A 12975-nucleotide genomic window follows, 5' to 3' on the forward strand; every position below is an offset into this window, starting at 1 on the left:
AGCCCATGTTTACATTAGACCATATCAGCGGATCATCAGATTAACGTTTTTAAAACGATTAGCGTGCACACAGCAACACCAATACACGATTTGCGTGCACACAGCAACACCAATACACGGATACGCTCGGCTCCGCAGGCATCCTGCGCTCCAAATCACTCCGCCCTGAACAGCGAGTGCCCTCTGGAGGGTGCGCACTCCGGCCCTGCGCAGCTCACACAGCGCGCGAGTGAAGCACACTAGCAGTGATTCGGGACTGAGCCGCTGTGTGTGTGATCCCAGCGCACATCACTTACCACTTGCAAGTGGAAGGATGGCAAGCCTAAAGACAATCATAACTACACAATGGGCAGTATTTGCATCAGTATTTGCAGTATTTTCATACTTTTATACTCTTTAATGAAAGGTGATACAAGGCGGAAGTCCGCGCCGTTTTTCAGCAGTCGCGTCACATGACCAACGCCAGCGAATCAGGAAGGTGGATGTCACAGTGACGTTGTCCAATGAGACACCAGCTAGAGCTCAGCACAGCGTATTCGCGTATTCTCAATGTTTACACAGCACCGGACCAGACACGATCTGGATTGAATACGTGGACGCTGGCGGATTCCCGTTTCCCGGCGTTTCCAGGCGGTTTAATGTAAACGGACAGTGCATCCGCGAAGAAAACGAGACAGATACGGTCTAATGTAAACGTAGCCTTAGTTGCTAGAGTTTATACAGAATGGTGCGAAAACAAAAAACATACACCGAGTGAGCAACAGTTCTGTGGGTGGAAACAAACGCCTTGTTGATAAGAGAGGTCAGAGGAAAATGGCCAGATTGGTTCGAGCCGCCAGGAAGGATATAGTAACTCGTATAATCACTCTTTACAACCGTGGTGAGCAGAAAAGCATCTCAGCATGCAGCAGCAGAAAACCACATTGGGTTCCAGTCCTGCAGCCAAGAACAGGAATCTTAGAATCAAGAACAAGTTCCTATTAAAGTGGCCAGTGAGTGTAGATAGGAAACTAGAAATAGTGCAGAATCGTGAATATTACATTTTCAAGACGTTGAGCATTTACTTTCTTTACCTGAAATATTTCAAAATTAGGCGGCACGGTGGTGTAGTGGTTAGCGCTGTCGCCTCACAGCAAGAAGGTCCTGGGTTCGAGCCCCGTGGCCGGCGAGGGCCTTTCTGTGCGGAGTTTGCATGTTCTCCCCGTGTCCGCGTGGGTTTCCTCCGGGTGCTCCGGTTTCCCCCACAGTCCAAAGACATGCAGGTTAGGTTAACTGGTGACTCTAAATTGAGCGTAGGTGTGAATGTGAGTGTGAATGGTTGTCTGTGTCTATGTGTCAGCCCTGTGATGACCTGGCGACTTGTCCAGGGTGTACCCCGCCTTTCGCCTGTAGTCAGCTGGGATAGGCTCCAGCTTGCCCGCGACCCTGTAGAACAGGATAAAGCGGCTAGAGATAATGAGATGAGACTTCAAAATTATAAAACTTTGTTTATTTGCACTTTTAAATGGAAAAAAAAGAAAAAAATCCCAGATTTTCACAGGCTTCTGGACCCCAGTATAAGGAACGAGTGCATAGCAGCAATGTCCCTGTGCCATCACGTGTAAACTCAGTGTGGGCAGAAGACGCATGCTGGGTTGTGTGTTTATGCGATAGAGAGGGATAACAATAGAAATGGCACACTTACATTTTTCAGGGGGAGTTATTGTAATCGTCTGTGCCGTGAACTCCTCGTCAAAATATCTGGTATCCGTCTCTGACGACACCTGAGGCTTGAAGGGAGGTATCAGCTGCGGAAGGAAGTGTGAGAAAAAGCCGAGTGGTGAAAAAAAAACAACAAAACAAAAACACAGAGCACCTGTTTGTGCAGGTGTAACAGTGCGTGTTGTGCAGGAGCTGCAGGGCCCAATCTTACACCTCAGCACCGCCTCTACACTCGCTGTATTCTCTCTGCCTTCAGGGGGACATTTCAGTCTCAGAACACACAGTGTACCTGCCTAATGCAGCACTATTAACTATTCATAAACAACTCTTATAGTTAACAGGAATCACATTAAGGCTTTCTAAATGGGATAAAACCTACTGTTAATGCGCTTAGTGTTTGTAAATGTTATCTGAGAGAGAGCACATCTTCAGCTAGTATTACCTTTTTATCATAAACATCTTGCCAGTCAATTGCAGCAAAGAAACTGTGTCGCATTATTTCTTTCGCATCATCTGGACCTCCACCAAGTCTGTAGACAAAACACGAAAAACTGAACTTATAAAGGGATCGTTGTTCATTAAAAAAAAAATTAATAAAAAAAAAATACACGTACAGTATGTGCGATTCTTATAGAAATGGAAAACTGCATACTGAACAGGAAAAGTCACTGGCTGTCTCAGTCACCACCACGTCTCATTAGCAATACAAGAGCAGTAGGCATTCTGATCGTTTAAATCAATTACATCGGGCTGTGATTCTGAAGAACAGTGGTGTTTAAACAAGCAGAGAAAAAAAAAATCCCACCATTTTTGTAAGACATTTCAATTTTCACACATCGCATAACACAATGAATGCACAATTAGAATATCATCTAATAAAATCATGTCGTTCAGATTAGTAGTTTCATAATTGTTCCACGTTTGATTATTCCACAGACAGCATATTAAACCATTTTCAAAACTATGTGAATATACCAACCCAGTCTCACAAAAAAAAAGCCATGTTCTCCACCAAAGTAATAACCAAGCGCATCTCTATCACTTCGCTATTTTAATAAAATGTGTAATAATTTTTTTTATTATTATAACTTTCTTATCTTTTGAATCTTCGCTTTGATTTTCATAAATTTTTAATACATGTAAAACACTAATATACATGTTTTTATTGTTATTTGTTCATATTATTTTTATTGTTAGAGCATTGAGACTCTGAAATGCTTTGAAATAAATTATGAAATAATTTGCCCTCCACCTCTTTTTTTTTTAAACATAATGAGCCTTATTTATCAATCTTTTTGTAAAATTGTGTGTAGATGTTTGCAACCCAAACCAAAATATTCGACCAGATTTACAAAAGTTTCATAAAACCTTTCATAAATGTTTCTTCATTCTCACATGCACGTGCTCAGGGCCGCTGACAGCTTTGGCTGGGCCCGGGACAAAATGCTCTGAATGGGCCCCCCCCGGGCCAACCCACACACCCACCCACCTCTCTTATCCCAGTCTCTACTCACTCCAACCCTTAAATGACAGGTATTCAAAAAGGTATTCCTAAACTCGTGGATAGTCTACTCTACTCACGCGATTGGGGTGCTCTTGAAGGAGCAGCGATGGACGGGGGATTTCGGGCAGGGCTGGGGGCGAACATAGTATACTGTGCGTGCGTACTGTCCAGTGTGAAAAGCAGAGAAGAACACACCGCTCGAGAAACGGCGGGATATGATTGCGGGCTAATGTGAATATTCTTAGCTTCAATCAGATATATGAAACACAATGTTATTAAGCCGTTGTGGTTATGAAATGATTCAATGCCCTGTGCGCTTGATATGGTGTTCAGTGTGACTTGCTCTCCCCTCGTTTGTAACATGAATTGCGTGCCGTGCGTGCCTTGGTTGGGGTTACTTTACGGGGCTGGAAAAAGTTGGCTCAGCTGCCCCACTGCCTTTGCTAGTACCTGCTGCATCATCCGAATCTTTTTTAAAATATTTATGCAGTGAGCCCCTGAGTCTCTTGGTTTCTTCCTCTCTTTTTCTCTTTTCTTTTCTGTGCTCCCGACTTGTGCATGTTGGCAAATGGCACGCACGCTGATTGTCGAAGCGCTATGATCGAACGATGTCGTTTTTTTCCCCTTAATCAAAGAGTCAGACCAAACCATTTTTGCATTAGGGGTGGTAGGGGGTTCTTGACGCCTTTTTCAAAGACAATAAAGGCAAAAGATCTAGAAATCATTTATTGAATGCAAATATAGCACATTTCTCCCCCAAATCAACACATTTTGAAATGAAATAAAATAATTTAATCGCAACTTCATGAGAGCCCAGTTCTGGGCCCTCCCCATTCCTGGGCCCGGGACAACATACCCGTTTGTCCCCCCCTGTCGGCGGGCCTGCATGTGCTGATCACATGTACCACGCAAAGCATATTGCTGATGACTTACAAATAACCACATGTACAGTGGTGCTTGAAAGTTTGTGAACCCTTTAGAATTTTCTATATTTCTGCATAAATATGACCTAAAACATCATCAGATTTTCATACAAGTCCTAAAAGTAGATAAAGAAAACCTAGTTAAACAAATGAGACAAAAATATTATACTTGGTCATTTATTTATTGAGGAAAATGATCCAATATTACATATCTGTGAGTGGCAAAAGTATGTAAACATCTAGGGTTAGCAGTTAATTTGAAGGTGAAATTAGAGTCAGGTGTTTTCAATCAATGGGATGACAATCAGGTGTGAGCGGGCACACTGTTTTATTTAAAGAACAGGGATCTATCAAAAGTCTGATCTTCACAACACATGTTTGTGGAAGTGTATCATGGCACGAACAAAGGAGATTTCTGAGGACCTCAGAAAAAGCGTTGTTGATGCTCATCAGACTGGAAAAGGTTACAAAACCATCTCTAAAGAGTTTGGACTCCACCAATCCACAGTCAGACAGATTTGTGTACAAATGGAAGAAACTCAAGCCCATTGTTACCCTCCCCAGGAGTGGTCGACCAACAAAGATCACTCCAAGAGCAATGTGTGTAATCGGCGAGGTCACAAAGGACCCCAGGGTAACTTCTAAGCAACTGAAGGCCTCTCTCACATTTGGCTAATGTTAATGTTCATGAGTCCACCATCAGGAGAACACTGAACAACAATGGTGTGCATGGCAGTGTTGCAAGGAGAAAGCCACTGCTCTCCAAAAAGAATATTGCTGCTTGTCTGCAGTTTGCTGAAGATCACGTGGACAAGCCAAAAGGCGATTGGAAAAAGGTTTTGTGGACGGATGAGACCAAAATAGAACTTTTTGGTTTCAATGAGAAGCGTTATGTTTGGAGAAAGGAAAACACTGCATTCCAGCATAAGAACCTTATCCCATCTGTGAAACATGGTGGTGGTAGTATCATGGTTTGGGCCTGTTTTGCTGCATCTGGGCCAGGACGGCTTGCCATCATTGATGGAACAATGAATTCTGAATTATACCAGCGAATTCTAAAGGAAAATGTCAGGACATCTGTCCATGAACTGAATCTCAAGAGAAGGTGGGTCATGCAGCAAGACAACGATCCTAAGCACACAAGTCGTTCTACCAAAGAATGATTAAAGAAGAATAAAGTTAATGTTTTGGAATGGCCAAGTCAAAGTCCTGACCTTAATCCAATCGAAATGTTGTAGAAGGACCTGAAGCGAGCAGTTCATGTGAGGAAACCCACCAACATCCCAGAGTTGAAGCTGTTCTGTACGGAGGAATGGGCTAAAATTCCTCCAAGCCGGTGTGCAGGACTGATCAACAGTTACTGGAAACGTTTAGTTGCAGTTATTGCTGCACAAGGGGGTCACACCAGATACTGAAAGCAAAGGTTCACATACTTTTGCCACTCACAGATATGTAATATTGGATCATTTTCCTCAATAAATAAATGACCAAGTATAATATTTTTGTCTCATTTGTTTAACTGGGTTCTCTTTATCTACTTTTAGGACTTGTGTGAAAATCTGATGATGTTTTAGGTCACATTTATGCAGAAATATAGAAAATTCTAAAGGGTTCACAAACTTTCAAGCACCACTGTATATCCCACTTGATAAACCGGGCCTGTTGAGTCTAGTTCACTTCATACATAAAGTAAACGCTATCTGGCTTGCAGCTCATGTGACTGAGATTTTCTGTATTTTGAAAATACCTGCGTGATCATACCACATTCCAGAGAAGAGAAGTGAGGCTTATTTCACACAGCTGGGACGTGTAATGATGTTTACACATGAAGTGGACGAAGCATGACAGTGAATGTCTTTTTTTATGAAAGAATGTTGATAGTCACTGTATAGAAAGTGCTGCAAATAAGTTGCATATGAATGTTTTTTCCCCTGTGAGAATGGGCTGAATATACTGCATATACGTGTATATCTACAGTACCAGTCAAAAGTTTGTACACCCCTACTCATTCATAGGTTTTCTGGATTTTGGCTGTTTTCTACATTGTTCTACAATACTGACAACAAAACTAGGAAATAACATCTGGAACATGTATGGAATTATGTGGTAAACAAAAAACTGTTATGAAACATATTGGTTTGTTTTTTTTATTTTAGATTCTTCAATGTATCCAGCGTTTACCTTGATGACGTTTTGCACACTATTAGCATTATCTTAACCAGCTTCATGAGGTCGTCACCTGGAATGCTTTTCAATTAACAGTTGTGCCTCGTCAAAAGTTAATTAGTGCAATTTCTTGCATTCTTAATGCATTTGAGGTCAAACAGTAAATAAATAGCCCTGTTACACAACTGTAGTAATCCATATTATGTCAAGAACCGCTCAACTAAGTAAAGAGAAATGACATCCATCATTAAGACATGAAGTGTCTTTTAATTAATAAAAATAAAGGAAAAACACTGAACTAGAAGTGTGCATGAACTTTTACTTATACACACACACACACACACACACACACACACACACACACACACTTGAGAGAGCCCTGCATGAGTATTGGTCCTCCTTGTAAAGATGAATAAAAAGGTTTAGAAAAAAATCCACCTTTTGCTGAAGTTGCTTCAACTCACACTGAACAAAATGAGAAAAATCCAACCTTTAATTGAAATAAATTTATTCAGAGAAAACCAGATCCCTCATGTTTCCTATTTAAATTGTACAGTTTTGAGTTGACTGGAGTGTGTAGGAACTTTCAAGCTGTAATCCATGACTTCCTGATTAACTGGGGAACAAATAGACCCCTTCGCATGTTTGTAAACAAACCGACCGTTGGCAGGATGCACGCGCAGCCTGGACCCAGAAACAATGGCGCTGCCCATAGACCGGCATTATGAGCTGTCAGATTACGCAAAACAATTGTCGTTACAAGATCGAGAATGCTACATAAATAAGTTAACTCTAACAAGTGGACATCGCCTACCGGATCCGCATTTAATTAAAGAGTGGACGGACGATGTTAGTAAGTTCCCTGGTATACAACGGCCAGATATATACTCGTACCTTATTGACAAGACTTCAGTGTACACCCACGAAAAACTTCGTGCCTACAAGTCTTTAGATGCATATGATTATGTTATGTGCGGGCATGTACAACTTGATTAACAATGGGACATTTATATTCATTTTGTTTTAATCAAATTATGCCAGTGACATGATGGCAATGTGGCTTTAGCTACAACAGCAAATACCAACACTAAACAGCAATTTGCAGGAGGTAATGGCATGAAAGGAATGATAGTGTAAAGAGTGCAGCTAAGAGAAATCAGAGCTGCGTAAAAAGCAAGAGGCAGAGAGCAGAAATGAAACTGAACGGGGCGGGAGCTAGGTTACAGCAGTCAACGTAAGTTGGCATTTAGAGTGAGGGCACACAATTTTACCTTTCCATCCTTGCTTTAAAATTGTGATTTTCGGCATACACAAATAATGATGGCACAAAATCTGGACTGCTTGAGTCAAGCGAGACCTCTCCTACAAACAAAATTGCATGCAAAGCTAAGTTAACATGCTAACAATATTCATTACATTGTGTAACTATGACCCAGCTAATCAGACAAACGTTACCAAAGTATTTTGCTACAACCCCGATTCCAAAAAAGTTGGGACAAAGTACAAATTGTAAATAAAAATGGAATGCAATAATTTACAAATCTCAAAAACTGATATTGTATTCACAACAAAACATAGACAACATATCAAATGTCGAAAGTGAGACATTTTGAAATTTCATGCCAAATATTGGCTCATTTGAAATTTCATGACAGCAACACATCTCAAAAAAGTTGGGACAGGGGCAATAAGAGGCTGGAAAAGTTAAAGGTACAAAAAAGGAACAGCTGGAGGACCAAATTGCAACTCATTAGGTCAATTGGCAATAGGTCATTAACATGACTGGGTATAAAAAGAGCATCTTGGAGTGGCAGCGGCTCTCAGAAGTAAAGATGGGAAGAGGATCACCAATCCCCCTAATTCTGCACCGACAAATAGTGGAGCAATATCAGAAAGGAGTTCGACAGTGTAAAATTGCAAAGAGTTTGAACATATCATTATCTACAGTGCATAATATCATCAAAAGATTCAGAGAATCTGGAAGAATCTCTGTGCGTAAGGGTCAAGGCCGGAAAACCATACTGGGTGCCCGTGATCTTCGGGCCCTTAGACGGCACTGCATCGCATACAGGCATGCTTCTGTATTGGAAATCACAAAATGGGCTCAGGAATATTTCCAGAGAACATTATCTGTGAACACAATTCACCATGCCATCCGCCGCTGCCAGCTAAAACTCTATAGTTCAAAGAAGAAGCCGTATCTAAACATGATCCAGAAGCGCAGACGTCTTCTCTGGGCCAAGGCTCATTTAAAATGGACTGTGGCAAAGTGGAAAACTGTTCTGTGGTCAGACGAATCAAAATTTGAAGTTCTTGATGGAAATCAGGGACGCCGTGTCATTCTGACTAAAGAGGAGAAGGACGACCCAAGTTGTTATCAGCGCTCAGTTCAGAAGCCTGCATCTCTGATGGTATAGGGTTGCATTAGTGCGTGTGGCATGGGCAGCTTACACATCTGGAAAGACACCATCAATGCTGAAAGGTATATCCAGGTTCTAGAGCAGCATATGCTCCCATCCAGACGACGTCTCTTTCAGGGAAGACCTTGCATTTTCCAACATGACAATGCCAAACCACATACTGCATCAATTACAGCATCATGGCTGCGTAGAAGAAGGGTCCGGGTACTGAACTGGCCAGCCTGCAGTCCAGATCTTTCACCCATAGAAAACATTTGGCGCATCATAAAACGGAAGATACGACAAAAAAAGACCTGAGACAGTTGAGCAACTAGAATCCTACATTAGACAAGAATGGGTTAACATTCCTATCCCTAAACTTGAGCAACTTGTCTCCTCAGTCCCCAGACGTTTACAGACTGTTGTAAAGAGAAAAGGGGATGTCTCACAGTGGTAAACATGGCCTTGTCCCAACTTTTTTGAGATATGTTGTTGTCATGAAATTTAAAATCACCTAATTTTTCTCTTTAAATGATACATTTTCTCAGTTTAAACATTTGATATGTCATCCATGTTCTATTCTGAATAAAATATGGACTTTTGAAACTTCCACATCATTGCATTCCGTTTTTATTTACAATTTGTACTTTGTCCCAACTTTTTTGGAATCGGGGTTGTACATCAATAAACGAAGACTAGAAAGAATAAAAAAGAAAGATTTAATAAATAGCCTGATCTTACCTGTGATGAAGTGGGCGCTGCAAACCCGCGCATTTTTGATGGTGCTTTCATCCCAGTCTACACGATTGATGGCTTGTAGCCATAGACGTCGGCGATTTTTTTGGAATGGGTGAGATCCTGCTGGAATTCTGTACATTTTAACCCCATCACTGCTACGATTCTGACACCCGACAACACAACAACTAGGCATCGCTGAGTCTTTTTTGAGTCCAGGCTGCGCGCGCAATTTCCTCTTACGTATGAATGACGTTTACTGCGAAGGGGTCTATATGAGGTGACACAGAGACCAAATTCCCTTAGTCATCCATCAGCATGGGAAAGATGAGAGAGAACACACAAACCAAATGAGGGAGAAGTGTGTTGACCTTCATAAGTCAGGGAATGGTGATTTAAAACAAACAAACAAAAACCTAATGATCTGAAAATGCCTATTTCTACTGTTAGGGCAATAATAAAAAACAACTGGACACCAATTGGAACGGTTACAAACTTGCCTGGAAGAGGACCCAAGTTTATTTTGCCCCCATGTACAGTGAGCAGGATGGTAAGAGAGGCAAAAAAAAAAAAATTCCCCAGTGATCTCTGTTGGTGAATTACAAGAAAAAGTAAACTCTTGGGGCTTCCAAGTCTCCAAAACCACCAGCAGACTCCACCTCCATGCCAACAGATTATTTGGAAGATTTGCCAGAAGAAAAAAAAAAGCCTTTTCTGTCCGTTAACCACAAATATAAGCACCTGAAGTTTGCAAAACACTACTACAGCTTTGACTGGAATGGTGTTCTGTGGTCTGATGAAACAAAAATGGAGCTTTTTGGCAATAAACCTTGGAGGTGGGTTTGGCGTAAAAAGAAGGATGGCTCTAATGAAAAGAACCCGATCCCAGCTGTAAAATATGGTGACGGTTCTGTGATGTTTTGGGGCTGTTTTTCCTCCAAAGGCCCTGGAAACCTTGTTAGGGTACATGGCATCATGGACTCCATGAAACACCAGGATATTTTAAATCAAAATCTGGCTGTCTCTGCCAGGAAACTAAAACTGGGTCGTCATTGAATCTTCTAGCAGGAGAATGATCCGAAGCACATGTCCAAATCAACACAGAAATGGTTAACTGACCACAGAATGACGCTTCTGCCCTGGCCATCTCAGTCCCCTGACCTGAACCCTATTGCAAACCTGTGGGCTGAGCTGAAGAGGAGAAGCACAAGAGAGGGCCGAGGTCTCTGGATGACGTGGAGAGATTGTGTAAAGAGGAACGGTCTCAGACGCCCTGCTCTGCATCTCCAACCTTATAAAATGTTATAAGAGACTCAGTGCTGTTTTACTGGCAAAGGGAGGCTGTACAAAGTATTAAATGCAGGGGTACCAATAATAGTAGCACAAGTGTTTCTGTTGAAAATAATTATTTCTTGATGAGGGATTTGTTTTTCTCTAAATAAATTTATTTCAATTAAAGGTTGGATTTTTTTTTCCAGTTTTTTCAGTGTGGGATGAAGCTACAGTACTTCACCATAAAGGTGGATTTTTCTCGAACCCTTTTTACTAATTTTTACAAGGAGGGCCAATAATCACGCAGGGCTCTGTGTGTGTATGAGAATACACACACACACACACACGTTGATTTTTTTCTGAATTGTCATAAAGATTCCACCTTGTAACAAGTTACTGAGTTTCTCTCCCAGTGAAAATATAGATTTTATTTGAGCCAGTACCTCTTGTTGGGGTCTTTAATGAGCAGGCCTGACAGGAGAGACTTGGCGTCGGATGACAGCGTCCTGGGGAACTTGATGTCCTCCATAAGGATGAGCTCGAAAAGCTTCTCATGGTCCTGATTGTAGAAGGGCAGCCTGCCACACATCATCTCATACATCACCACACCCAAACCCCACCAGTCTACTGCCCGGCCATAATCATTATCCTCCAGCACCTGATGATACACACACACACACACGATGCTGTATAATATCAGTTAAACACTCCACACACTGAGGCATATAGTATGCATACTAAGAAGAAGCAAAGTACACACTTTGTATTAAACAAATCTCTAAAAACTATGTAATTATACATAAACTATAAAATAACAAAGGGAAGCAAGGTTCACTAAGCAGCTGATCAACATTTTTCTTCTCTCATCCACCAACCAGGGAAAGAAAAAAAAAAAAAGTTCTACGTCTTATTGACAGTCGCAAAACAAATACATTGGCTGAGTCACAATCTGGCTGTTGGACACATCCATAAAAATATGCAAGTTAATCAAAAGAATTTGAATTTTCAACCAGTTTGTCATTTTGACAACACGCATCTAGTCAGCAGGAAAACACTGGGAGTGACGTCATCGGAGTGAAATATCAGGAATTATTATACATACAGGACACTTTTTCAATGGAATAAAAACGTGTTCTATTCCCTTCTAGCGGATTTCATTCATTTGGTTTGATAGCATGCAATATTGTTAGCATATCGCTTATCCTGTGTGTATTACATCACTCTACCCAATGGAGAATGAGCGGTGAATATGGTTTACGATATTGCATGGTTGTCAAGAAAACATGACGTCACACATCGGAGACATAAAACTTCCGTGCTAGCGAGCGACTGGGACAATTTGTAAACAAACATGGCCGCCGGGTTTGCTTTGTTAATTACGGAAGATTGAGAGAATTTTCAAAGAGAAAGATGCGGTGAACATCCAAAAGGAATTTGTATGTATAATAATAATAATAACAATAATAATTACTTTTTTCATGGTATATCAGATATACTCCATTCAGCTTGCATGATACTGAACTCGTCTTCAATTTGCTCAATATCTCGCGAGCTGAATGGAATATATCTGTTACAACACTGAAAGCCAGCCAATATTATTTAAATAAATATCGCACTCAGATCTGTGATGTATTTCATATGAAAAATACGAGTTTTGCAACATGAGAAGACAAACGACATGTCTTCAAGCCAACGTGTGATTTTCTTTTTATTATATCGACACCTTCACAAACAAAAAGTACCTAAATTTATCAAAACAATTCATCAATTTCCTCACGTGTGACAGAGATTTGTGTCATCGTTTTGGTTCTCTGTGTCCCGGATGAAAAATGTAAAATATGAAAAACATGAGTGACGTAGTTCCCAGTAAAACACTCATGTCTATGTAATAACTTTATATAGAAGTTACACTTTTCCTGCATAGTCACGATGAAGGCACTGTTGAATTACCAGTTGTGTTTCTCCACCTAGGTGATTTATAGTGGACTTTCCCCATAAACTGTCAAGATATACTTGTGACACACACACACACACACACACACACACGTGTGTGTATATATATATATATTAGTGCTGTCAAAGTTAACGCGATAATAACACATTAACGTGATCTCAATTTAACGCGATTAAAAAAAAAATAGTGCTGTTAACGCAAATTCTAATTTGGCCCTGCGAGTCACCCGTAGTTCCTGTTGAGGCTTGTCGCGCGCTGCTTCAATAAGAGTACGTGTGAGTGATGGAGAAAGGCATAGACACACAAACATCCTCGCCGCCA

General features: G+C 41.0%; 2 protein-coding genes across 8 annotated transcripts in view; one reads left to right on the top strand and one right to left on the bottom strand.

Moving 5' to 3' along the window:
* The window catches only part of sdccag8 (SHH signaling and ciliogenesis regulator sdccag8), a 212745-nt gene that overhangs the window by 144239 nt on the left and 55531 nt on the right, over positions 1-12975 (top strand). The gene's annotated exons all lie outside the window — the stretch shown is intronic.
* Positions 1-12975, bottom strand: part of akt3a (v-akt murine thymoma viral oncogene homolog 3a) — a 199482-nt gene that overhangs the window by 7771 nt on the left and 178736 nt on the right. For all 7 annotated transcript variants that reach the window (XM_060925635.1, XM_060925636.1, XM_060925640.1 and 4 more), the window contains exons 11-13: positions 11144-11358; positions 2144-2231; positions 1685-1787 (exon numbers count right to left, since the gene is read on the bottom strand). In XM_060925635.1, coding sequence (XP_060781618.1) covers positions 1685-1787; positions 2144-2231; positions 11144-11358 — 406 coding nt within the window. The remainder of the gene's footprint in view (positions 1-1684; positions 1788-2143; positions 2232-11143; positions 11359-12975) is intronic.

The sequence above is a fragment of the Neoarius graeffei genome, chromosome 7 (genome assembly GCF_027579695.1).
Source record: "Neoarius graeffei isolate fNeoGra1 chromosome 7, fNeoGra1.pri, whole genome shotgun sequence".
Lineage (NCBI taxonomy): Eukaryota > Metazoa > Chordata > Actinopteri > Siluriformes > Ariidae > Neoarius > Neoarius graeffei.